Source organism: Podarcis cretensis (genome assembly GCF_951804945.1).
Source record: "Podarcis cretensis genome assembly, chromosome: 10".
In the NCBI taxonomy this organism is placed as follows: domain Eukaryota; kingdom Metazoa; phylum Chordata; class Lepidosauria; order Squamata; family Lacertidae; genus Podarcis; species Podarcis cretensis.
The window spans coordinates 35,097,903-35,125,657 of record NC_137179.1 but is presented as its reverse complement, the minus strand read 5'-3'; the positions used below and the strand labels follow the sequence as shown (position 1 = coordinate 35,125,657).

General features: G+C 43.2%; 1 protein-coding gene across 3 annotated transcripts; it reads left to right on the top strand.

Annotated features, from left to right (window-relative positions):
* The first annotated feature begins 520 nt into the window (after positions 1–520).
* GAS2L3 (growth arrest specific 2 like 3) lies at positions 521–24,166 on the top strand. 3 transcript variants are annotated; one of them, XM_079991902.1, is made up of 9 exons: positions 521–618; positions 8,159–8,191; positions 8,731–8,899; positions 10,728–10,846; positions 12,973–13,114; positions 17,462–17,525; positions 18,467–18,605; positions 19,204–19,311; positions 20,365–24,166. In XM_079991902.1, exons 2-9 carry the CDS (start codon positions 8,174–8,176, stop codon positions 21,766–21,768), a joined length of 2,163 nt encoding a protein of 720 aa, XP_079848028.1. In that variant the 5' UTR covers positions 521–618; positions 8,159–8,173; the 3' UTR covers positions 21,769–24,166. The 3 variants fall into 3 exon arrangements, with proteins under 3 accessions (XP_079848028.1, XP_079848030.1, XP_079848029.1); XM_079991904.1 differs by having other exon boundaries at positions 523–622; XM_079991903.1 differs by lacking the exon at positions 521–618 and adding an exon at positions 6,781–6,977.
* The last annotated feature ends 3,589 nt before the right edge of the window (positions 24,167–27,755 follow it).

Genomic DNA, 27,755 nt, shown 5'->3' with positions numbered 1-27,755 from the left:
GGTATGGCCCTGGATGGTATGCAGCTGGCATTCTAAAGCATCCAATGGACCATGTGGAGAACTGCTTACACGTGTAGGCAGCCTGGGTGCTCGTTTCCTATCAGGGTAGCGAGTTCCAGCGCAAAAGCCCGCGCACACGCCTGCCTGGTTCCGCCTGGAGCCCAGGAGAGACGGCATCACCAGGCAGCTCCTCTCTGGCTCCGGAGTCCAGAGCGGCCTGTCCCCGCAGGCGAAAAGCTTCGCGATGAAGCATCTTTCCTCGCCCCCCTCTCCTCTCCCAGCTGGGCCGCGCGGAAGCTTCACAGCGGCTGCGGAAGCAGCGACCGCCGCCCGAGGAGGAGCAGGGGGAGGCTGCGGGGCTGGGCCGGAGAGCGCGCAGCGGCGCCCCCGGGAGGCCGCAGACTGGAGCTGCCCGGCTCGCGTCGGCGCTTCCTCCTCGCGGCCCTCGGCTCCTCCTCGCGCCGCCTGATTGGGCCTTTCGAACTGTGCGGGCGGACGGAGGCGAGTGAATCAGCGCGCGCCGCAGCTGCGAAGGGGTCGCCGCCGCCGCCGCCGCCGCAATCACAGCGTGCCTGGCAGACGATGTAGGGGGAGCGCGACGCGGGGGGCTGTTGCCGTGTGAGTGAGTAACCTTCCCCGTGTCCTGTCCTTCGAGGGGATTCGTGCTTTCCTTCTGGCTGCAAGCTCACCCTTTGCCCGGGGAGTGCGCAAGCAGCCGGTGGACAGTTGCAATGGTCACATGCTGCGGGCAAGGCTGTGTGACTAGGTTGCTCTGCCTCACGCAGGCATTGCTTGAGGAGAGCGGCTTTCCCTTTCCCTTTTCCACCTCAGACAGCGAGGGTTTTAAAAAGATTGCTTTCTCTGGCTACCTAAGGCTGTTGGGTTGTTTACATTGCGTTAGGGAAACAAAACACCAGCGCTTTGGATGGGCGTTACAGTGCCACAGATGCAGCTTGTCTTCAAAAATGTAGAACGGAGAACGTGAAATATAGTTATTATGAGAAAGGGGGGAAAGTAATGCAGAGCAGTCCAAAGGTTTTAGGGCCAACTCTGAGCTGGAAGACAATACTGGCATGCATAAGTGTGGGACAGGCCCTCTTAATTCAGTAATGTTTGTGGCAGTCTGTCCTTTGTCCTGCCTCCTGTCCTAACGGGCCTGGGAGTATGCAGGTTTTAAAGTGGAGAATGCCAGGCCTTGTGGCAGGTTAGTTTACTAAAGATTTTTGACCAAGCGTAATTTTTTTCTTCAAGTAGCAGTACTGTCTAAGAAAGTTCATACAGTTACAAGGTATGTAGCTGATGCGTAGCTTTGAAGTGTGATCATATGCAGCGCATACAATTCCCAAAATATGAATCTGATTTTTAGGATCACAAAACCCGATGGTGTCTTTCAAAACAAGGCTACATCTTTGGGAGTCTTAAAGCAAACTATCTGCACAACATGGAACAGTTCCTAATCATACTAATATTTGAATGATGAGCCTTCCAATGAAGCTTTGAAAGCAGGCTCTTCAGCTGTATGGCTGCAAACATAATATTTGTCTTCCAGCGTGAAAAACAGACCTTAATAGTCTCGATTAGCAGTTTTGAGTTCAGTAGAGTTAGGTTTGATTTCCAGAGTATTACCTTCCAAACAGCATGTTATTCTGTGTAGGTTTGATTTGATTAATTTCCATACCCCTTAATATATTAAAAATATCTCTAAGCAGTGTACAGAAAATGGAATCAATAATACACAATTTGAACAAAATATTTCAAAAATGCACAGTTATATATGTTTATACAAAGTTACTAATATATTGATTGATATCAACATCCATTCATTTTTCTTCTGACGCACACTCCCTCTCTGTCTCTGGGTTCTCACCCAGAATCAGGTCAAAACAAACTCTTAGCTCACCCACAAAAGTCTCACATTGAGAAGGGTTCCTGGAAATAGCAGACATCACCCTAGTCTCTTACTCTAGACTTGCTTTTCATGGACAGAACCAAGGTGGATGGTACTTTCTCAGGCTGCCCATAACTGTGTCCCATTCAGCTGCATTCTCTACACCCATTTGTGGGCAGCCCAAGGAAGTACCATTCCTATCCTCAAACAGCTGGTTTGTTGAGTTTCCCGGGGGGTCCAGAGGATAGGAAAAGGACCCCCTTCAGCTCACAGCTCTATCTACCCATGCCCTCTCCTCTTCCTCCAGCTTACCTCCTCCTCGCAACTATGTATAAGCATGCCTACTTCCAAGTAAGATTCTAGAAAAACCAATGGAAACACATTTTGCATCCTTATCTGGGATAAAAGCTGTGGAAAGTTAATATTCCATGGCTTGTCCATGGGCAATCTGATGTTGCAATTAAGATATCTGATGCGGTCTGGGGTTTACTACAGCATATCTTGGTATGTGTTTTAAGTGTGGTTTGCACTTCTGAAAACCTTCACACCAGCAAATGATAAGGAGGATCAAGAGCAGCACTGGGGAATTGATTGGGGTAAATGTATAGGATTTGCACTGAGTTATGCTGGTGGGACGCAGGTGGCGCTGTGGGTTAAAGCCTCAGCGCCTAGGGCTTGCCGATCGAAAGGTCGGTGGTTCGAATCCCTGCGGCGGGGTGCGCTCCCGCTGCTTGGTCCCAGCGCCTGCCAACCTAGCAGTTCGAAAGCACCTCCGGGTGCAAGTAGATAAATAGGGACCGCTTACCAGCGGGAAGGTAAACGGCGTTTCCGTGTGCGGCTCTGGCTCGCCAGAGCAGCGATGTCACGCTGGCCACGTGACCCGGAAGTGTCTCCGGACAGCGCTGGCCCCTGGCCTCTTAAGTGAGATGGGCGCACAACCCCAGAGTCTGTCAAGACTGGCCCGTACGGGCAGGGGTACCTTTACCTTTACCTATGCTGGTGGTTAGGTGTATACGAGGAGGGAAAAACACTTTGCTAGCTTTGTCTGTGATGAAATACCCTAAATATCTCTCTAACCTTTAGGCATGGGTGGCTTCCACATTTGAATCTCAAGTATTGTGTAAAACTGTACAAGATAAATCATTGCAACATAATAAGCTGCTACTGCAGATTTGTCCAAAGCATTGTTTACTTACATGGGTTGTAACACAAGACTCTCAAGTTGTACTCAGTAACAGAAGTGGTTTGGGCTCTAAGTATCTAAGGCTTCAATCCTTCCTTACAGTGGAATTTACTTCTGAGTAAACATGCATTGGGACGCGGGTGGTGCTGTGGGTAAAACTTCAGCGCCTAGGACTTGCCGATCGCATGGTCGGCGGTTCGAATCCCCGCGGCGGGGTGCGCTCCCGTCGTTCAGTCCCAGCGCCTGCCAACCTAGCAGTTCGAAAGCACCCCCGGGTGCAAGTAGATAAATAGGGACCGCTTACCAGCGGGAAGGTAAACGGTGTTTCCGTGTGCTGCACTGGCTCGCCAGATGCAGCTTGTCACGCTGGCCACGTGACCCGGAAGTGTCTGCGGACAGCGCTGGCTCCTGGCCTATAGAGTGAGATGAGCGCACAACCCTAGAGTCTGGCAAGACTGGCCCGTACGGGCAGGGGTACCTTTACCTTTAAACATGCATAGGATTGCACTGTTAGAGACAAGCTTTTGTACCATCTCCTATTGTGGTCTTTGCAGTTGTTTGAGAACAGAGGGCTTTGTGTTATATTTCATCTATGTGCTAAGTAGAACTGAGCATGTATTTCCAGAAGTTTATCAAAGCTCAGCATTTATTAGCATTAGGAAACTAGTGAGTATCTGGATTAAGACCATCTGCCCTTGAACTGTGTTGTCTGTGGGGCTGCCTTTGGAAACTGTAGTTAATACAGAAAATGGCAACTGAATTGCTAACTGGGAATAGATGTTAAGCTCATAGTACACCTGTATGATGCCAGCTGCACTGGCCCTAGTCCATTTCTGGGCACATTAAGAAGTGCTGGTGTTGACCTTTAAAGCCCCCTGGTGGGTATTTGAAGCCCCTGTGCATGCCCTTGCCAGCAGAAGCAAGATAGGTGCCTACCACTGAAGAGACTCTTTCAGTGATGGCGCTCCAGTTGGGGTATCTTCCAAAGCGGTTTGCCTGGTGCTTACCTTCCTGTCCTCTCCTGAGTCTTTTGGATGCAGTTTCAGCCCTACTAACAGCTTCATGCTTTTGATTTTTGTGGTGTGTGTGTGTGTTTAATTGTTTTATTCATTTGGTAAACTGCCCTGCTTCCTGCCAACTTAACAGTTTGAAAGCACGCCAGTGCAAGTAGATAAATAGGTACTGCTCCAGCAGGAAGGTAAACAGCATTTCTGTGCGCTGCTTTGGTTTTGGTGTTCCGTTGCGCCAGAAGTGGCTTAGTCATGCTGGCCACATGACCCGGAAAAAATGTCTGCAGAAGCGGACAAATGCCGGCTCCCTCGGCCTGTACAGTGGTGCCCCGCAAGACAAATGCCTCGCAAGACGAAAAACTCGCTAGACGAAAGGGTTTTCCATTTTCCAAGGTGCTTCGCAAGATGAATTTCCTTATGGGCTTGCTTTGCAAGACGAAAATGTATTGCGGGTTTGCTTCCTTTTTCGTAAAACCGTTAATACCCGGGGAATCCGCGCTCCGCAAGACGAAAAAATCGCAAGACGAAGCAACTCGCAGAACGAATTAATTTTGTCTTGCGAAGCACCACTGTAAAGCGAGATGAGCACCGCAACCCCAGAGTTGTTCACGACTGGACTTAACTGTCAGGGGTCCTTAACCTTTACCTTTTTAAACTTCCCTGCTATATAATTTTAGGCTGGTATTAAAATGCTTACAATATTTTATTTGTTTGATTATGTATTCTCTGGAAACTTTCATAACACTCTTAAGAACAGAGGTAAAATGCCCAACTAATAGCCACTGAATTAACGCCCAGTGCCTAAACTCACTGTGAGCTACTTGCTAATTCAGAAGCCGTGTTGGAATGATAAGCTGCAGTGAATGGTGGCTTTAACTGCTAATAACTTATGGTGCTAGTGGATGAGGGACTTTTGGTGAGTCAGCATTTGAAAGGCATACATAATCCAAAGTGGGTCAGCTGATACCTGTCATTGGGCCAGATGTGTGGGTGAGAAGCAAGCTTCTGAGTTGCACATATCACTTCTTCAGGCAGGAATTTGAAGTAGTAGTGGCAGTATGTATATGAGTCAGATGGGCCTGTGTGAGTGACTCAGGCCACATACTTCCTTCCCTCAGGCCTGAATCAGTTTAATCTCCAGTTTCTTGAATTGTGGTCACTTTTGAGGAAGAGTATGACTGCTTGAATTTTTTCTTCTCTTACACAGGAAGGAGGAGATGTCTGGCCTCAGCATAGCCTGCCCACTTTCTTTAAAGAATTCCAATAGGCTTGATGCAATTGCATCATGGTTCATGCTAGGATTCTGCAGTTGTGGCTGGCGTACTGCACTTAGCTGGCTTGTGAGTGACCACTACTTTAGTTACTTAATTTTGTTTTCTTTTTGTTTACCTCCTTATTCCACTTTTTAAGATTTTCTTCCAAATGGGTTCACATTAATTTTAAACAAAAATGAGAGGCCAGGCTTGTCCTTAAGTTTACACACTTTTTAAAAAAAAAATAATAGTTGGGTATAAAGATACTCAACAAAGGTAGAGAAGTAATATCAGCTTCACAGTGCCAGAAGAAAGGGATGAATTACAAACAGGCATTAACAGTGTGGACCAGGGCAGTGTGCAATTTTCTTCCTCTCTTTGGTCCTAGGACAAGCTGCAGTTTGAACTGAGTGTGTTTTTTCTAATAAAAAGGGGAGAGCAAGTACCTTTCTTTGGCCAATGGACTTGACCAAGCTGCACTTCCCTTTGCCATGATGTTCTTCCTGGATGGAAGGCAGTCCGACCTCCCAATGGCTCTTGGTCCCCTTGCTGGTGGGAGATGCCAGAATATGCTTCCTTTCAGATCTGCAGTCCCATTTATGATGTGAAGATCCCTGTTCATGGGTGGTGCGTGGGTGTCAAGAGAAAACCCACAACAGCACGCAGGGAATGGAGAAGGATGATGGTTCCGTCTGGCAGTGTTTTCTTTCTCGTTCCTTATTAGAATGTTTCCTCATTTCCTTAAGCCACAATTCATTTTCATATTCAAACTGTGATTTGAGGCAACAAGGATATATATATGAAGAAGGGAGGAGGACAGAAGGGCAGAAGGTAGCCTGCAAGCTCATTGCTCCCAATCCCCTAAACCATGGTTTGGAGGATCAGGAATATGATGTCTGAATCGGAGCTCTGATTATATCTCCAGAGTGCCTGAGCAGCAGGAATCCTGCTTCTAGTTGACAACATATGGCCAATTCAGTGATGACATTTTAATAGACTTCTATGACAGACGTGGTGTTACCCAGTGAACTGTTGTGAAACAACTTGACATTTTCTTTGAAATGCCCATGCCCCCCTCCAAAGATTACTTTTGTGAGGCATTCCTGAAAAATGAAGATTCTGGACATTTTTCCAATGTTCATTTGTGAATATTTCATTTTATTCAGACGCTGAGCGTGCCCTCCACATTAGGCTGTCTTTTGTTCTTACTCTGGCGATTGGCATGTTAAGGCCCTTGTCTGATTGTATGGGGCTCCTTATTTTAATGAGGGCAAGCCTCTTTGCTTGCTGCTCCTGCCATATTTTCCCCTTTCTAAAAAGTCAATGAACTCTCTCAGGCTTGTAGTTAGGACAAAGGGCTTTTTATGCTGAATGAAATTTATTCCCTGTGACCAGCTTGTGGGAAGCATAATACATTCATTAGTAATGTTCTGCTTTTTATATTCTGCCCTCTTTCGTATGGTGCAGAGAAGAGAAATATCAACAGGAAAGGGGCATGTGCTATTAACATCCAAGAGAAAAGTAGTGGAACTTCTGCACTGACAGATATGATTAGTTCAGGATATAGCTGTGCTCTCAAACTGACTATGGCTCGAAACCCAAATCAGCCTCTGACCTAGTCCTAAATCTGGAGTATAAGCAAGGTTGGTATTGCAAAGAATTAAAATAAGAGGTGATACTCCTCATCAATAGTATATGGATTTTTGTTTTAATTAATTTGCTAGCAAGGGTTTTTAGTGTATATGTGTTTTTAGCACTCTTTTATCTTTTTCTTTTCTTATTCTTAATGTACATCCCCCTGGGCTCTTCTGAGGAAGGAGAAATAAATAAAATGACATGATGATTCTGCAGCTTGAGGTGAAGGAAAATTTAGAATAGAAACATGTTTGTGTTCTAAACATTATAATCCAATTGGCAATCCTAAGAACTATGGTTTGTCCCCCCCCCCCCCGTGCAAGAGTTTTATGCAAGCTGAATAATGATGTTATTTCAATCGTGTTGCCTTAAACTCTGTTTCAAGATCAAAGTTTTGTCAACTTCCTGTAAGAGACTTACTGGCCTGGTTTGGACAATCTTTCCTGGGTTCCTGAGCCATGATTTAGAAAGATCATCCAAACCGGGCCATTTAAAACACTTCCCCAATCTGGTAGCCTTCAGATGTTCTTGGGTTATAATTCCCCTCATCTCAGATCATTAGCAATGCTTGCTGGGGCTGATGGGAGTTTGAATCCAAAATGCCTGGAGAGTGCCAGGTTCAGCAAAGCTGATGTGCACTCTTGCTGCTAAACTGATTTTATTTTTTCTCTGTTGCAATTTTCTGTTACTGTAATTTGTTTTTTATGACTGTGTACTTTAATATCATTTCTTATTCATTTATTTCTGCCTAGCGATTGCAGGTAATTGGATGGCTTATATAATTAATGTTTCTGAGTCTTTTTATTAGTTTTCCTTGTTTGTAGCTATTGCCATTTTTGCAATCGGCTTTTGAAACTTTTGCAGTCATGTAGGAGGAGAGAATTGCTCCAAACCAGTTGCCTATCACCTCTTTTGCAATCTGTCTGATGATGTCTTGGAGGATCCCTGATCTCCCAGAGAGGCTGTGAGGGATTGCAATTGGCTGCAGGGAGAGAATGGATGATAAACTTTCTGTCCATGAAGGATTTTCAGGTTAACTTATCTTAGGATCTATTTATGTATCATATGAGACTCATAATATCTTTGCTCATAGCAGTTCATAACACTACATTTGTAGGTGCTAGGTGTGACTCCAATATAAAATAGCCACTGAGTTTTAATTTAATGTGTCTCCTCTTTCCATTCCTAGGAAAGTACAATCGTCATGCAGCATGCAGTTCAGGTAGGCACAGTGAATTACTGACGTCTTTATTATCATTTTCCTACCTTAACCAAGTAAAAAAATATGCTTCTGAAGAAAGACCTGTGACGATTTACAGCAGAATCCTGTGCATGCCTACTCAGGAGTAGGTCCTATTGAGCTCAGTGCTCCTGGAAACTGGGAATAGAATTGCCACCCAAATGTGCCAAATTTATGTGTTGTAATAACTCGCTGTTTATTTTACTCGCTGTTCTTTTAAAATGAAAATTCAAAGTTTGGAATCCAGGCTGCATGCCTGTCGTGGACCATACATAAAACCAGCATCTCTGATGTTCAGTAAGGCTGTTCTAAAACAAACGTGAAGCGTTTGGGTAATAGATTAGATAATGTCATTACTGACTTAATACTACTTTTGTACCTTTTTTTTGGAAAGGGCTTCATAATGTTTAGCAATAATGTTCAACCGTTACAACTCACAACCTGTATTGCAGGTTGCAGCCTACCGTATATTTCAAAGTGTGTCCAAGTTGTCTTGTTTAGCTGTTGATGTCTCCCCTTAGGTGTGGTTTGGAGAGGATCCCCCTCTAAGTCCACGAAGTCCGCTGACTCCAAGGCATGGCCCAGGCTTGGCAGATGTTTTGCTCTACGACCAGTGGATATCTGTCCGACATGAGGCAACGCTGGTTCCTATGCAGGAGGACCTTTCCATCTGGCTCTCTGGCTTGTTGGGTAAAGTACTGGGAATATTTGTCTGTTTGGAAGAGCATTGCCCTAATTATTGTTGTCCTTGAGCCCCATTCAGGGATCTGTCTCCTACATTTATTTATTTATTTATTCATTCAGGAATATGTATACAGTGGACACGTGGGTTGTGAATGTGATCCATGCGGGAGGCACGTTTGCAACCCACAGCGCCGCGTCTGTGCATGCACGGTTGCGATTCGGCACATATGCGCAAAGTGCAATTTAACACCTGAAGCGTCTGTCACCCAAGGTATGGCTGTAAACTGCTTAATCAAAGTGCTCCCTATTCTGGCTAAGAACTATAAGAGCTGTATTTAATAAAATTGCAGATAAAAACACAGCTAAAATGGTCAAAACTCTCTCTCTCTCTCTGTGTATAAAGATATGTAAAATAATCAGCATTAAAACACTGTTAAAATAAAACTAATAAAGTAACTAAATTTTAAAACTAATAGAGGTAACTAAATGCCTGGGTTGGCTTGCTGAAATAAAATACGTTTTTAACAAAAGTCTAAAACTAAATACAGCCGTACCTTGGAGCCCAAACGCCTTGCAAGTCAAACGTTTTGGCTTCTGAATGCCAAAGTGAGTGTTCCGGTTTGCGAACGTTCTTTGGGACCTGAACATCTGACGTGGCTTCCGCTGCAGGAGCTTCCTGCATCCAGCTGGCAGCCACGCCTTGGTTTACGAACATTTTGGAAGTCAAATGGACTTCCAGAACGGATTCCTTTTGACTTCTGAAGTACCACTGTATATTGAGGGTGCCATCCTAATGTAAATAGGCAGGAGTTTCAGAGCACAGCCGCTGCCACAGTGAAAGATGGACTCTGAGGGTTGAAGAAGAGAGTGCGGATGTGCTAGCCCCCTCTCCTGAGTCCCATCCCACTTTCCACAAGCTGGAAGGCAAGCATCTAAAGTGCAGATCCTGCTGCATGCTTGGAGCCTCTCTGCAAAACGCCTGCTGCACATGATTGCCTTCCAATGCCTGGCAGGCAGTAGGGACGCAATGAAGGCAGCAATCTTAGTAAGCACATTCCTACTCTCTTCTCATGTGATTTGAATTGTGTGAGAAGAAGAATGTCTGCTTTGGGCTAAAGTTTAGCACAAAAAAAGTCAGAACCATTACCGTACCCAAGGAATTGCAGGCACCTCTTCCTGTTCGAGGTCCTTTCCCCCCCCTCCCCGGGTCTCTTTCTCTCTTTCATTTGCTAAGAGCATATAATAATGCCTTGCCACAATCTTTTTAAATGTTTGCATGTTTCAAAAAGCACGGACTAGTTGAACCAGTTGGTGAATTACCATTATGTAACCCTGTAGCCCATAATATAGGCTGCAATTCAAATGGTTGCTTTAAAATGCAGGAACACAATCATATGCAATAAAATGAAGAATATGAATGAAGTCTATGATTTCTAATGTGTTGAGCATGAGGTAATTTATCTCTCGGTTTAGGATGCCACATGGTTCTTCAACAACCTTCCACAGCTCCTTCTGTTTCTGTGCTGGCTCTGCCACATATAACATCTTCCTGGCTAGCTGTGTGCATCCGACTTCCTCAACTTGGTGTCTTCCATATGTTTTGGACTACAGCTCCCATCATCCCTAGCTGCTGGGCAAGGCCGGCATGAAATGTTTGAAGTGGGTTTGAAGGTTCAGCTGGAATTGGTCAAAAGCTGATGAAATACATACACAAAAAGGAGCATTTGGAAGTTATTCCCCTGTGAAAATGGGCTGCGTTTATGTCTATGCATGTCTGAGTTGTCCGTTCAAGTTTATTATTCACTACTTTAATGAAAAAGTGTCTCTTTTACAGGGGTAGAACTTACAGCCGACCAATTGTTGGAAGATCTTGATAACGGTGTGTTGCTGTGCTTGTTGGTTGGAGTCATTCAAAGCACAGTAAAAGAAATTTGTGACCCAAATAGTTTAAGGGTAAGTACAGCATTCATCGCAGCTTATAAAAACATGGAAGTGAGATTTTCTACAAACTAATTTCACTGGGATTATTTCTGCTCAGGTTCACATGAAGGATGTAGCATGCAAACTGAAAGTATACATTTACCTTGTTAAGATGCAGCTGTGGTAGCACCAGAAGGTGCTTTTGCATCAGCAATGATAGCATGTAGCCAGATGTGCTTGTGCTCCTGGTTCAGATGTTGCTTTTTCCATATTAATGCAGGCAAGTGCAAGCCCAAGAGTGTCCTCATGTATAGAACTTTGGTAACATGGTTGCATCTTCAGACCCAAAGCTTAAGGCTATTATATTTCTGATGAGATCTCATTTTCAGGTAATGCATTTGGGACATGGGCCCCTGGAGTTGGTCTTTTATGCTCCGCCCAGGAGAATCAGCGTCATGTTGTTGTCATGGCAAGCATGTATGTCATAGCTCCTTACAGAAAATGACACTGGAGACAAGACAAGGGTATTGCAGGAACCCTTGTCCACTGCAGAGTGGGGGGTAGGGGGGTTGTTTATGAAGCAAAGGATACACAGAGACAGTTTGAATCACTTCCACCTTGGGCTCCTTTCAGCGGGGAAGGTGGTATATAAATCTAAAAAATAAGTAAACAAATATTGACACATTTCAAGTGCACCTCCTTTCCTCTGGAGCAGTACAGGTGCAATGGGCTGTTGAAAGGTGCAGATGCAGGAGTGTAGGAAGACAGGTGGTGGTTATGGGATGTGTGGCATAAAAGCTGTAGGGTGAAGTATAGTGGCAAGAAGCTCTGGAAACAAAAGTGCTACAGGTGATACATGCCAAAATGCATGTAAGCCGCCTGTACCTGGAGAGGCAGGCAATTCCTCATAAGTATGTGGGAGGAGAAGGGATGGGTGTGAGATGAGGGCAGTACTGAGCAGCCTAGGGCAGTGCTGAAAGGTGGCCACACCAGTGGGGCACCAGATTATAGGGGGTGGAAATGATCAGCCCCCAATTTGGTTATCGGTTTGATTATTTATGATGCTTTGGAACAGATAAAGGGTGAGACTTCATTTGATTTTTATGCCGCTGTGAAAGGGAAAAGGTAATCTGGAATATTTAAAAAAAGCACAACCTTAGTGCTCTGAAATAGTTTATTCATTGGAATTCATTAGAAATATTAGTGAATCATATGTTAAGTCGTCTGACAACCTTCTTCTACATTTAGATTACTGAAGCATTATTTTGTATACCCTTGGGGCTTTGTCCTGATTTCTTTTCATGTGATACTCCATTCTTCTGTATTTTGCTGATAAGATATTTTTAAACCATCTTTCAAATCCTATTTTCAGCAGAGCAAGTAGCAAGTCAGTTAGGTATGGGTGGGCTCCCCTTTTGTGAGGAAAGTGTTTCTGACAACTAAAGGCTAACCTCCACAAACCTTGATACATGGTCTATTTAATCCTGTTTCAGCCAAGTCCTCAACAGTGCCAGTCAAAACCATTTCCATCACTGGTAATACATACCCAACAAGATTCGTTTCCATTGCAGTTCTCTTCCTTGGAAAGCAATCTAAAAGGGCTTTCCATGTTCTCACAAAACCTCTCTTTCTGTGACCACCACGCCGATGTAATACATTGTGTTGGATCCAGGTTACTTTAGTTGTGCTTGCATTTCACTGAAATCAACAGGGCTTCTATCCAGTAGCACTGACTTCAATTAGACTAAAGGAGCGACTAAGAGAGCAATCCTATACACCAGAAGCTGGTGTAGTGCAAGATTTTGTCCTTCCCCCAGAATATCCTCTTTTTTGGGTTTACAGCAGCTTAAGAACCACCAGACTTGGTTCAGCCAGCTGAGGGATAAGCTGGTGTGTCTGCAGCTGAACTGAGGATGAGGGGGTTAAGCTGGTTTAGCTGGCTGTGTCAGCAAAGCCAGAGATCTGCTGGATCCTAACCCTGCTCATCTCTGTGAATCTTCCTGTAGCCTTGCTGCCAAAATTAATCTGGATCTAACCTGCTGTGTATGTAGATGTAAGGACTTTGCGATAGTATAAAAAAGATCCCCCCCCCAAGCCTTCTGATGGTTACAGATAAAGATGTGTACAACTGATTTATACAACCGTTTTCCTCTTTCCAGGATTTCCCTTTGAGAAAAGTGCCCTGTAAGAAAGATGCGCCTTCGGGATCCTTTTTTGCTAGAGATAACACTGCCAACTTTCTCAAATGGTGTCGCTGCATTGGCGTGGATGAGACTTACCTCTTCGAATCTGAAGGCTTAGGTAAATATTGCCTAATGAGGTCAGTCCCATGAAATGACATGGCCATTAATTTCTCAGGCAGGTTGTGGCTGTGGCTTCTAGTTAAAAGGGGTAGAACTGTTCATAAGAACTGGTTCCTATGAGTGTGTTCCAGAGTTCCTTGATTATGAAACAGGTGGTGCATATTCCTCTATAAAAGACAGAGTTAAGGTGTAACCAATGCAGGCTTGAATACAGAGCAAAATAACCTGATGGAAAGAGAGCCAGGGTACCAAGTATATCATGGAGAGAAAGAGGAGGACTTTATTGATTGTTGCTTTTGGGGATAACAGAGGGGATCCTATAATAGCTTTCAAGCCAGCTGCAGAACAAAAATCTATTAATTGTTTTAAAACTAAGCTGTACAGATTTAGTGAGGGTGTTGCATCATGCTCTTCAATGGAATCAGGACTCATTTGCTCAAGATGTTGGGATTTCCTTCCCCCTTTGCTCCATATTCTGACTTATTCGGGGGACTTCAGTATGGTTCTTTGCCTTGTTAATGCTCTGATATGCATTGATTGTGGTTTACCATATCCTGGAACACTTTCAGATTCTGGGTGGAGTCAGCAAGCAGTGAGTTGTGATGCTGAGGCCACATTCACCATGCCAGCAACTGTGGCAGCTCTTCTTATAAACTACTACATGTGACTCTGCTATCACTGGTGACATTGGATGGTGCTAAGAAACATTTTTTGGGTGTGTGTGCAAATTTGGGTGTGCTTTGTTTGCATTTTGAGGTGTTTTTAAAGATAACTATACTTGGAAATGGGAAGTAAGCTTTTTCTAAGTCAATAAAGCTCAATGGTTGGTTGGTTGGTTTTCTCTTTCAGCTTGCTTTTTTTTTTAACCTTGGAATCCTGCACTGGGGGTTGACCACTCAAACCTACCCACCCCACATCAACATCAACATGCAAAGTACCAGCAGAGCATGCATGAGATTTTGGGGCTCTGTTGAACTCCAGTCCCATTTAGAAAGGTGATATAGAAGGCTGATGTTCTAACAACAGTGGTAGGAGAGGGCCCCAGAGGGGCTGGCATTGCACTATAAAAACTCCACAGAATGGCTATAGAAGGTGTTACAAAGTGACAGGGACATGAGGTAGTAAGAATGGACACAGCTGGTCAAGATGTCCAAGGCTTCCATAACTCCCTCCCCTCCCCTGCCGCCGCCTATTAGTGCTGAGCAAAGACCTTCTCTGAAAAGACAGGGATTCCCACTGTCAAACTCCAATGTCTTGGGAAGTGTGGCAGAATGCAGACCCAGGCCTTTGATGCGAAGAGACTTGCAGAGAAAGGGGCAGCTGTAACAGGAGTTAACAGTACCTGTTTGTCCAAGGAAAATCTTCCTCTTGATCCAGGTCACACTTTCCCATAGCTTCCCATAGGCACTCTCGCCCCTGGGTCACATGCATCTGCTCTCTGAGTGTGCATAAGTAAGTATGATCATAAATATGAGTGATCTTCACCCAGGATTTAGGAACCTGTGGTCATACTGCTGTTGTTGGACTTCAACGCCCATTAGCCCAAGCTAGCATGGCCAGTGAGTTGTAGTTCAAGAATCTATGCTTTCCCTCCTGGTAACAAATTTTATTCTTAGTAATGGAGATTGGTAGTTAAGGGGGATGCTGCAGGTAGTACAGGGTGATATAATTTCATGTTTAGGAGCTTTCTATGTTCCTGATTCTAACATCTGGGGAAAAAGAAGGTAGCATGTTGCCATGCCAGGATTTTTTACTTGTTCTCTTTCCATGCATACTATACCTATTTTACTGATGGATCTGTGATTAGTGCAGATGTGATTTTTCAGGAATTGGATGCAAATAACTGGATGCAGTTAAGTTCCTCTCTCAAAGGCAGATATGCCCTAAATGCCAGCTAGGAGCCGGTCTCTGTTTCAGTTTTCTTTATAAAGTGCTTCAAGTACATGACTGCTAAAATTAGTCAGCCAGTTTAAGGACTCTGCAGCGTCAACAATTTGTGAGTAATTAACATTTTGCATCAGAAGCAAGAGTTTTGGATTTTACTGCCCTACACTCCTCATTCTAACTAGATGGATATGAAAATGTAAACTTTCAGGCAAGTTCAGGATTGCCACCTTCAAAACACTTCCAGCTTAAAATCAGATCTTGCGCTGCTTTTGTACCTGGAGGATGACATTATCTGCCTCTAGTTTCAGACCGGACTTTGTAACCAGCAGCTGCCAGACCAGGTTTTACCTGATGGAGCAAAATCTCTGACTGCTCATAAAGAAGAGTAGCTCAAAACAGAATTGGTTAATTAAGGTTTTGGTATTGTTCTTTTAAAATAGATGCACACCCGCCTGAGTCCCAGCCCTGCAGAAGAAGTGCTACTTAAGTTGCTGTGAAATTGCTTGTGCTTGTTGAAACACAACCTTTAAATATGTTTGCTGCATACATTTAGAAACCAAACATAACCACCACCTAGGACCGACTGGTTGCGATATGCTTAGTAATTTTAGTTTATAAATGCTGATTTTGCATTTCGGGCAACTTAATTGACAATGGCAAGTGTTCTGTTTTTTGAATCCCACCAACTTTAGGTGAAGCATACTTCTAGGAAACTGTATATCTTTGTTCCAGGTGTGGCCAAAGTGGAGCCCTCCAGATACAGTTAGACTAAGTGCCTATCATCCCTGACCATTGGTCTGGGCCTGATGGAAGTTTGGGGGCACCACAGTGATTACCCCTACTTTCAGAGTCACCATTTAATCCCCCCTTCTTCCATCTCTCAGTAGCAAAATCAGAGATCATATTGGGTAAGATAACTTCATAAATAATGAAAGAATATGTCTAATAAAGAATAATTTCATTTTCATCTAGGTAGAATGGAGTTGGCAACATTTATAATTGGAATCAGTAACACCATATTGCATCATGTATGTAGCTCAGAGTATTTGGGAAGCTGCTGACTAGTTAACACAGTAGCTGGCTTTGCAGCATAAATGCATGCTTTGTATGCTCTTGGCAAAGAGCCTCCTTGGAGGGGCGAAATTCCTCTTAGCCTGCTGTGCCCTTTTACATTCAAGCATATTTGGAAATAAGGAGTGGCTGTTTTGTTTGGACACTGGATTCCCTTGCGCAAGCATACAGCTCTGGCTTGCCACCCAATTTCCTTTGCATTTGAACAATGCAGGAACCTTAATAATTTTTATACTGCCACTCCATCCAAGGATCACAACATGATGATAATGATATTAAATTTGTATACTGCCCTTCATCTGAAGATCCCAGGACGGTTCACAACAGGAAAATACAAAATGAGAAGAGAGTCTGTATCTGATATAGAACCCTAGGAAACTTGAATTGTGGTGTGTGATTTTTGTTGATGTCTGATTTTTTCTTCACACATCTGTATCTGGCATCTTTCCAAATCTCCTGACAAGTTCTTACAGTTCGAATTTATTTTTTTGGGGGGGAGGGTTTTCATTGAAAAGTAAGTCCAGAAATGTGATTGCTAAGCAAAGTGTTATATTGGCACAGCTCTTGTTGATGCCGTGGAGAACAAAGCTTATAGGAGTAATAATTCAGAATTTGGATATTAGATTAATCATCAGCATCATCTCCTTCCACATCCATGTCTCAAGGTGATGTACAAAATACAATAAAGGTAAAGGGTAAAGGGACCCCTGACCATTAGGTCCAGTCGTGGACGACTCGGGTTGCGGCGCTCATTTCACTTTATTGGCCGAGGGAGCTAGCATACAGCTTCTGGGTTATGTGGGCAGCATGACTAAGGTGCTTCTGGCGAACCGGAGCAGCGCACGGAAACGCCGTTTACCTTCCTGCCAGAGCAGTACCTATTTATCTACTTGCACTTTTGATGTGCTTTCGAACTGCTAGGGGGGGCAGGAGCTGGGACCGAGCAACGGGAGCTCACCCCATCGCGGGGATTTGAACTGCCGATCTTCTGATTGGCAAGCCCTAGGCTCTGTGGATTAGACCACAGTGCCACCCGCGTCCTACAAAATACAATAGAAACAGCTAAAAGCACAGAAGTTAACAGCAAGTTAGTTTTAAAACAATACCAAATGGATGCCCACGGCAGAGACCTATTCATCCAGCTGAGAAAGCCTATTGAAAGTAAAATATATTCAATTGTTTCTGGAAAGTGCAAATGGTGGGTGCCTTTCATATTATAACTTGTCTTCCGTTGCATGAAACAGAAGTCGTGCTCTGAGTTACTTATTCTTCTCTTGTCTTGCATGCAAGTTATTTCTAGTCTGCAGTTGATTTTTTTACCCTTAAATAAAAATTAACTTACTATGAAATAAGGCAAAACATTAAGTTTTCAAAATTCTCTTCACAGTTCTTCATAAGGATCCCAGACAAGTGTACCTTTGTCTACTGGAAATCGGACGCATCGTATCAAGGTGTGTATTCATTGGAGTTTTCTAGATACAGTATGTAACGTAGAGCAAACCTTGAGAAACCTTAAGGGTAGCCAATGTGGTGCTTTCCAGATGTTGTTGAACTACAACTCCCATAAGCCCCATCCAGTGTGGCCACTTGTTATGGATGATAGGAATTGTAGGCCAGCTACAACTATGTTGTTTACCCTTCATTTAAATTGTTTCTCAAGGTTTTCTTCAGAGATACAGCCTCTTTATGCCTCCTTGACACTCAGGGAAAGAAAGCCTACCAAATTTTAATTCAGTATGAGTAGTTCAGCAAGTCATGGCTAGAAGGGGCAGTGTTCTCTCATTGGATTGGGCAGCATAAATCAAAATGGCAGAATTAGATACTGTAGGCAGTAGAAGGTTTTTTGGTTTTGAAATCAAAGATGGCATTGTTGTCAAGTCCCAGCAAAGGGGGTACACCATCAGGGATAACACTGACATCCCAGTTTGATTCTTCAGTCCCACTCTCCCAGCTTCCAGTTCTCCTGCTTTCAAGCTCTGATGTGTTCATGTGGAACAGGTATAGGCAAACTTGGCCCTCCAGATGTTTTGAGACTACAGTTCCTATCATCCCTGACCACTGGTCCTGTTAGCTAGGGATAATGGGAGTTGTAGTTCCAAAACATCTGGAGGCTCGAGTTTGCCTATGCCTGATGTAGAAAATTGTTTCTAGGCAAATACATGTTCTGAGAGTCTGGCTCTGCAGCTTATATGATTGAACCTTTGGAGAGCACTTTCTACACTTCTCAGGAAGTCAAACCTATATTTTAGATACTTCACAGCCTGCTGTATATGCACTTAGACATGCTAGAGACATGTAATAGCTACACACTATTTTTCATTTCCTTGTTTCAGAATTTTATTTAACCTAAATGCAGTACCTTTTCCTCCCACCCCTCCTTTCCTTTTTCTAGATATGGAGTTGAACCGCCTGTATTAGTAAAACTGGAGAAGGAAATTGAATTGGAAGAGACCTTATTAATGTCCTCTGATCCTGTTGCTCCTGCTGTCACTCCCAAGTTGTGTTGTCAACATGGAGAACTACACGAAGCAGTAAGTATCGCATGCATTTTGTCCAATGAAGTTTTAGCTTGCTTCGGTGAATTACCTTGTATTGTGCGCTCCTCTGAATGAGCATTTAAAAGGAGCTCCATTTGAAAATGAGCTTCATCTGTGTAATCTCCCCAAGTTGTATCCAATTTAAGTCGTACTCAGTAGAGTCATAAAAATTTACTTGATGTCCCCCACCTAGTAGGATTTAAGCAGCCTAACTCTGCACAGGATTGCCATCTGATAAGTGCAATCCTGTGATTCTTTGCTGAGAAGTAAGTCCCACATAGCTTCAGTGGAGCTCTTTTCCAGGTAAGACTAGCCGCAATCTTCATAATAAACATCCAGCAAAGTTGGAAAGGAAATTTGATCACAATGCAGGAAGAAGAAAATGCATCTGTTGCAACAACTAAAAGTGCTCTTTATTTCCTCTGAAATTCTGTGAGCTTATTATCAGCTTGGCAGTTTTGAGGAAGAAGGGTGAGATCTTCACATTGGCTTTCAGTGATGCCATTCTTGTAGCAAAACAGGAAGTTCACATACATTATTATTTTTTAAAGATAACAGGGAGAAATTAACAAGAAATATTTGTACAAAATAGGTTAAGCACATTGCTGAAGATCCTCCTTGCAGCTGCTCCCACAGGTTTTCAATTGAGTACCTGTCTGAAGGACGCTACAGGTTGGGAGACAAAATACTCTTCATACGTGTAAGTTCAATTTCTCAAAACGGTTTCCGATCTCTTGCTTTGGAATAGGCTGTCTCATCTGGGCCAGGCATAGCCCACATCCCCACAGATAGTAATTCAGTCTCATGAATGGAGACATCATGCTGGTGAAGTTACTTTCGCAATTTCCTTGCCTGTTTGGAAGATGGTCCCTAGCACTCTGCAAGCATTCAGCCTCAACACACAAGAGCAGAATTTTTTTGTAGGACCCAGAGACTCATGCATCAGCCCTCCCCCCAGTGCCCAGTGAGGAAGGTCTAAGTGTATTTGACTGGTAATGCAGGGCTCCTGATCGTGAGGAATCTTCAGTGCCCTTCAGACATTCACACCAAGCATATGAAGGTTGGTAGCAGAGGGGAAAGGTCTAGCATGCTCAAGGATCTTGGGGGCAGAGGCCCCCTTAGCACCTTTCCTAGAATCATAAACTTGGCACTCCAAGGGTCATCTAGTCTAACCCCCTGCAGTGCAGGAACTATAGCTAAATAAGCTCTGGGAGATGGCCATTCAATCTCAGTTTAAAAACTTCTAATGAAGCAGAGTCTACCACCTTCCAAGGTGTAGTCCATTTCACCGCCAAGCATCTTTTGCCATCAAAAAGTTATTCCACAGACTTTGTTGGAATCTCTTTTCTAGTAAATTGAATCCATTGGTTTGGGTTCTACACTCTGGAGCAGCAGAAAACAAGCTTGCTCCATCTTCCATGCAGTATTTTTCATATTCAGCCTGAATGCCTGGCTGAGTGAGGCTAGGGAATGCTTGATCAATAAGTCCCTCTGCTCTCTGCTGTGGTTGTTGGCAGCCTGCATTCCTCTGTCCTCTTGGTCTGCGCTTGTTTAATGTTTTTAGGATTTGTGGAGTGGTCTTCAGGGACAGCTGGAGATCATTCTGTAATACATGAGGAAAGCTGGTAAATTGGAAACTATGATAGTCCCAGAGGGTGGATTAAGGCCCCTCAGAGATCCTTCTAAGCCTAATATACCGCAGTACAAAGGGGCAGATATCCTATTCTCTACTCTTTCTCCCTTCTTCTGCTAGATGTTACACGGCAAGCATGTGATGGTACGTGTTGGTGGAGGTTGGGATACTCTTCAAGGTTTTCTACTCAAGTACGACCCTTGCCGGGTGCTGCAGTTTGCAACGTTAGAACAGAAAATCTTGGCGTTTCAAAAAGGTGCTTCCAATGAGACTGTTCCCGATTCATGCGCTAGAGCACCACAGCCTCCACTCATGAATCCCATATCTGCAGTGGATACGTATCAGAAACAGAATTCAAAGCCCTGTACTCCTGTTTCAGATCCAAAAACTCTACATGTAACTAACAGAAAACAGGCAGTAGCCAAGTTTCCACAATCAAGTGGTCTTTCGTCCCCCAAAGTAACAACGTGTACGTCTCCTACAAGCCAACTTGGACTGGGGCACACCAAGTCAAAAGGCTTAGTAGTGAATAACAATATGCCATCTTCCAAATCTTCAGCAGCTGTATCAAAAAAATCAGCACCTCCTTCTCATAAATCAACTTTGGTTTCAAAAGTTCGGCAACCTGTAAATAAAGGTTCCTCCTCCTCTTCCTTGTTGAGAACTGCTGTAACTTCAAATTTGCTTCAGAAGCGTGTCTTGTCGCCAGCCAAACTTGCACATTCCCAGAATTCTCCAGCTGTTTCGGATCCTGCCCTTTTTTGTTCAGCGAGTAAGCTTTCTGAGCTACCGGGAACAAAAGCTAAAAGAGTGGCTGTAGAACAAGATTTCGATTCTCCTAACAGCAGAGCTCGACTTGATGCTGCAGCCAAAGCTAAGCCTCTTTCAAAAACCTTAGCAAGACCTGCAAAGCCAGCTGACAGAAATCTGCATGTCCCGAAGCCAACATTGTCTCAACAGCCTTCTGCAAAACCAGTTCCCAAAGTCACCACCCAAACATTACCCGCACAATCCCAGTCACCCAGAGGCATGCCAGAAATTAGCCAGGCCAGAAACATCAAACCTGCTGTTAGCCCTGCTTTGGTTACAGATGGTAAATCAACACAGCTGATGTCTTCATTGGGACCGAGGGGTAAAAATGCAGCCTCATCTGTTAACAACCAGACATCTGTCAAAAATGTTCAGGTCCAAAATAGCACGGCGAGAACTCTGGTAGGATCCAGTGTGTCAAAACATCCAGAGCGTACCCCACTGTCCGTGGTGCGCCTTCCCCAAAAATCAACCAAAGTCGAAACCAGGAAAAAGGCTATGCAAAGTGCTAACAGAGGTCAATCAGCAGTTAAATCTTCTCAGAATGAGAAAAATCTTCATCCATCCACTAAGAATCCTCTTTCAAAAGTTAAGACTACCGCTGTAACTACTAAGGGGACATCTGGAAGCTTAAAGGACCCAACACTGAAGACTAAGCAAGATGATAATTATTTTGTTATGAGTGGAAATAAGAAACTCAAAAAGTTAAAATAACTAAGGATATTAACTATTGATGTTGCCTGCTTTTCCGGTAGCTACTTCATTCAAGTATAAAATGTTTAAATAACAATATGGTAATCAAGATATTAACTCCCTTGTCTATAAATGATGTTGTTTGATAAGCTCTGCTAATCAGCTAAGAGTGTTCACCAGAACTTATACCAGTCTTCTCTAATACAGTAGTACATTGATCTCTATAGGGCATCTTACTTTAGTCTGTATTCTATGCATCTTTGGTACAATTCTGGCATTCATGTTTGATGTGACAAAGTGTTCATTTCTCATGACAGATATTTCTGAATGGATCCCATGTGCCACCTAGTATTTTTCTTACCAGGGAAAAACAATACGGAGCAGGATTCTTTATAGGAGCCTGTATTAGTGGGCACCGGAAGGTACATTTATCAGGAATGTGTACAATCTCCTGATGACATTAGCCCTTTTAGGAGATGCTCTTGTGCATTGATTCAGAACTTTGTCTGAAGATGCTGTTTGTCAAAAGTGGAATTGGGAAATCGAGCCTTGTATCTAAACACTAATTTCAGTAAGAATAAGATGTGAGTAAGTTTTTTTTTAAAAAAAAACCAACCAAACAAGGTAGAAGTAGCCAACGTGTGAGTAGCTTTATATTGGGGAGAGATCAGAGTTATTATTAGTAGTAGTTTGGCTGATCTTGAATGCTGAACAGAAATGGTTACTTAGCTTTAGGGCATATCCCGTGCTACAGCTCTGTTCTGCGATGGACTTCCATACGCACAACAGACTTTCCCCCTCCTCTCCTGTCCCCTCCAGCTCCCCTCTCAAAATTTACTCTGGTGGGTTGGGAGAGTGTCCAGAGCAGCGGGGTATTTTTCTGGGGGCGGGGATGGCAGGAACAGAAGAAACAGAAGTTCTGCTGGGGCACTGGAACTACACGTGTGAAGCACTGGATACAACCCTTCATTTTTAAGGGGTATTTATTCTAATTTAAAAGCTCTAATGTAAGTCCCATTTAAGCGTTCAATACAGATCCCTAAGAACACTAAAAATTTCTGCCTTAAAACATAACTTCAGTGCCTTAGCACATGATGTGCTCAGTTGTATCACAAGATATTTTAAATATCTGGGTTCAGACGTGTGCCCTAGTTTATTCATGTGGGCTGAGTTCAAGCTTGTGCTGATCTCAGCATGGCTTAAGCAAATGAAACTCTGGGTCTGATTGCACAAGAACAATTTAATGAACGCTGGTGCTTTGTAACTCTTCTGCGTGTCAGTCTTTCTGAGGCGAGTGGAGCCACAGTGCTTAATGGATTGCATGCTTAAAATGCATTAGCCAAACCTCCCTATGGGAGGGAGAACACCCCGTAGAATTCTAGGAAATATGCTTGTGTCTGCAGAAGTGGGCGAGCAACCTATGATTTACATTTGTAAGCACAATTCAAATGCCTTTCAAATAAGCTGCCTACGTCGTTTTTTAATATTTATATTGCACATTACTTCATGCTAGCTACATAATTCATTCCTTGTTGCATTTAATACAGCATAACCTGCCATATGCAGCAAACTTTGGAGCGGAAGTAGCTCGATCTAAGTGTCTTCAGTACAAAGCTGTACATTCTCAAGCAAGATAGCATTAACTGCATGTGTATACCAGCTTGTATACACCTGTACTTCCTAAAGCAGTATTTTTTAGAAATTTACCATTTTTCAAAAAAAAACTTCGCAGTTCCTTCTCCGTAGACTTTTTTTTCTTCAAATGTAGAAGTCAGGAAAAGCACTTTCTCACAAAACTGTTTGCATGTTGCACTACTGAATATCAAATCATGTCTTTAAATGCAACGTACATTGCGAACCCAGGTGAAATTGATCTTGAGATAATGGATTCTGCCCAAAATCACAAATTAGTAAACCATTATTGACTGATGTGGAAATAAGCAGCCATGCACGCCCCCCCAGCTCTTCACATCTGCTGTAGCTGCACTTAAAAAAGAAACACCTGACTAGATGAGGCAGAATGCATGTCCCATTGAAAACAATGCTGTGTAGACAAAATATATCCACAGTTAGCTTTGCATTCTAACAGTGCACTGCCAGTTTACACTCCTCCTTGATTCTGTACATGATAATTCCACAGGAACGTGTCTATACGCACCCTTCCCCTTAGCTGCTTTGGAGTAACTAGTTATATATGGCACCTATATAGCTCTTACATATACGGCAGTGGTTGGGAGACAAAGTAACTGTTGTGCCTGAAAACTACTTTTTATTTATTGGAAAACAGCAGTGAAGAGATATTCACACAAGTCAGTGTCTGATCTTTACTGGCCATAACATGAATATTCATTTCTGCACTATCAGTTTCTATTATTTATGGATTTTTGTAAGTCAATAAACTGCTGCAATCTATCAGAAATGTGGCAATGTTGTCAAGTTTTTTTTTCCTTTGGGTGCTTAGTTAAGGCTCAAGTATGGAAGTCTTTACAGCTATTTAGTCGCTAAAAAAGAGAAAAAAGTCTCTGTTACTGAATAGTATGCACATCAGCCTGATAGCCTGATTTTAAAAAATAATAATAAAGTGAAGCCTCCCCTGTTCAATGCTATAATGATGTGCATGTGCCAAGTAGCATGGAATGGGATTATATGTAACTTGAAGAGTGTTGTAGTTACCCAACTAGTATTTAAATGGTATGTCCATGAAACATCTCTCTATAGGCAACTGGGGGCTACTAAGTCTGAGCAGCGGTGTTTGAGGCTTGTGTATGCTCTATGGAGCTGCCTCTGAAAGTCTGGGAAAGATGGAAAGCTCATGTGACAGCTCAGCTGGCAGAACATGAGACTCTTAATCTCAGTCATGGGTTCGAGCCCCACATTGGGCAGAAAGATTCCTGCATTTCAAGGGAGGTTGACCTAGATGACCCTTGTGGTCCCTTCCAACTCTACAATTCCACGATCCATGCGAGTTCTAATGTGTGTGGGGGGGCTCGTCCAGAAATGGCCTTTAACAAATGTCTTTCTACATTTTTATTTTTCCTTTCTCCTGAGGAATTCGCATTGGCTACAAAGTCGCCTACCCCATTTTATCTTCACCGCAGCCCCGTAAGATAGATAAAGCTGAAGGGAGGTGACTGTTCCATCATCATGTGACTGTCATGGCTGAGTGGGGATTTCAACCTGGATCTCCCTGTTTAACACTTGCCACTATGTCATACTGGCTGCCTAGTACAGTTTGGTTGGGTCACCTTCATCCCTTTGTGTATGTAGATATATTTGCGTGTCAAGGTCCCCAGGGCCACCCCAATAACTCACATATCACACAGAATTTTTGTTTAAGGTTTTTGGCATAATTTTGGCCACAACTTTATTAAAATACAAGAATGTGAGTGGTTGCTCAGGCATTGGATGCGAAAGTCAGAAAAGGGGAATACACTTGGGGGTAGTGACGGAGCAGGGAAGCTGCCCTCAGCCCTCCCCAAATGCAACCAGGAGCCCATTGCTATGGCCCGAGCCCCCTTGACAGGGTGGACAAGCAATAGTTAGCCCCTGATTCCTTTAACGGAATCCCTTGCAGCAGCAGTATTAGAGGGGCAGGCACAGCCAGTCCATGCCCCTCAACCAACCAAACCATAAACCAATGCCTAACCACAACCTTACAAGTTGTGACAATTTGCTATGCAGTAGGCAAAAACCAAATGGCCCCAGCCAATCAGCCAGATGGACAAAATTCCTACCGGGCCCCTGCCCCAAGAGCAGATGACCCCATGACAGGCATAGCAAGGTCAAAACGAACAACCCTAATTCTAGGGAGGGGGGACGGGAAATCCGATGCATGGGTGAAAAGAGGAAGCCCTAGCCTCGTGCAATAAGTTTTAGCATTTCTGGCTGTCAGTCAACAAATGGCAACATTAACTTCTTCCCAACAACAAGGGAAGCCCCAATTACATCAGTGGCCAATGATCAATTAGCCCGCCCCACAGTGTCCTGGCGGCCCCCACCGCAACACGTGCTCTCCATGAAGGAGAACACGCTTTGCCACTACCAAAGACAATGGGAACATCCCCTTGTATAGCTAAGGGGAAGGGTTTTAGCTCAGCAGAGCATCTGCTTTCTTTGAAGAAGGTCCCTGATTCAAATCCTGACATCTCCAGGTAAGGCTGGGAAAGAGCACTGTTCGAAATCCTGATGAGTCTGCCATTCAGTCACCAAACTAGGTGAACTGATGGTCTGACTACATATAAGGCAGCTTCCAATCAAATAATTCATTATATGGTCATGGACACACTAAAAAGCTTCCTATGTTTTGCTGTACTCAAGGAACTGCTGAATTTTACAGTATACAGTGGTACCTCGCAAGACGAAATTAATTTGTTCTGTGAGTTTTTTCGTCTTGCGGTTTTTTTCGTCTTGCAAAGCACGGATTTTGGAAAAGCTTCAAAAATCACCAAAGTCTTCAAAAACCTCAAAAAGCCCAGAATTAAGTTTAAGATATTAACTGATGCGAAAGAAAGAGGGGGCTTTGCCCTGCCAGACTTAAGGCTGTATTATGAATCAGCAGCTTTTTGCTGGTTGAAAGATTGGCTGCTTCTCGAAGACACTGATGTACTAGATCTGGAAGGTTTTGACAATGCGTTTGGTTGGCATGCATATTTATGGTATGACAAGGTTAAGATCAATAAGAATTTCAAGAACCATATTGTCAGAAAAGCAGTGTTTAATGTCTGGACAAAATACAAAGACTTATTGGAAAACAAAACTCCAAGGTGGCTTTCACCATTGGAAGCTAAGGCCCGGAAAAGACTCAATATGGAGGCCAAATGGCCGAAGTATTGGGAAATATTAGAAAAAGATGGAGATAATTGGAAATTGCAGAGTCAGGAGAAAATGAAAGACAAAGTGCGAGATTGGTTACATTATGCTCAGATTAAAGAAGTTTTTAAACTTGATAAAAAGTTAGGATTCCAGGTGGAAAAATCGAAGTTAGAAACAGAACTGTTAGAGTCTAAGACTAAGGTACTCTCAAGAATGTATAACTTGCTGTTAAAATGGAACACACAAGATGAAATGGTTAAATCGGCTATGATAAAGTGGGCACAGGACATTAGGCATAATATTATGTTTGAGGACTGGGAAAAGTTATGGACCATTGGGCTGAATTTCACTGCATGTAATGCTTTGAAAGAAAATGTAATGAAAATGATATATAGATGGTACATGACCCCAGTCAAACTTGCAAAAATATACCACTTGTCTGATAATAAGTGTTGGAAATGCAGGGAAAGTGAAGGAACATTCTTTCACCTCTGGTGGACTTGCCCTAGGGTTAAGGCCTTCTGGGAAATGATATACAATGAGCTGAAAAAGGTATTTAAGTATACCTTCCCTAAGAAACCAGAGGCCTTCCTTTTGGGCATCGTTGACCAGAGGGTGCTAAGGAATGACCGAACATTTTTTATGTATGCAACAATAGCAGCAAGGATACTCGTTGCTAAGCATTGGAAAACCCAAGATCTACCCACACTGGAAGAATGGCAGATGCAAGTGATAGACTATATGGAACTGGCTGAGATGACTGGCAGAATTCGAGACCTGGGAGAGGAGACGGTGGAAGAAGATTGGAAGAAATTTAAGGACTATTTGCAAAAATATTGTAAACTGTATGAATGTTAAGGAGGATGCTTGATCACAAACAACTTGGCACCCTTGAATTAGATAAACTGAATTATGAAGATAAGCTAAATTTAGGAAAAAATCAACTTTTAGATGATGATTAGGCTAAACTAAAAAGTTTTAAAAAGTCAAATGAATTTATCTAAAATTTAAGATATAACATTGGAAAATTAGATAAGGTGGGGACAAGGTGATAAATTGCTGAATTAATTTTTATATTTTGGAACGTAGGAGAGGGAGATGTGAGGAAGTCCAAAAAGGATAAGAAAATATGTTATGAAATGTGATGTATGTTTTTGTATGTTTTGTTTATTATGTTATAATTTTAAAAAAAATTA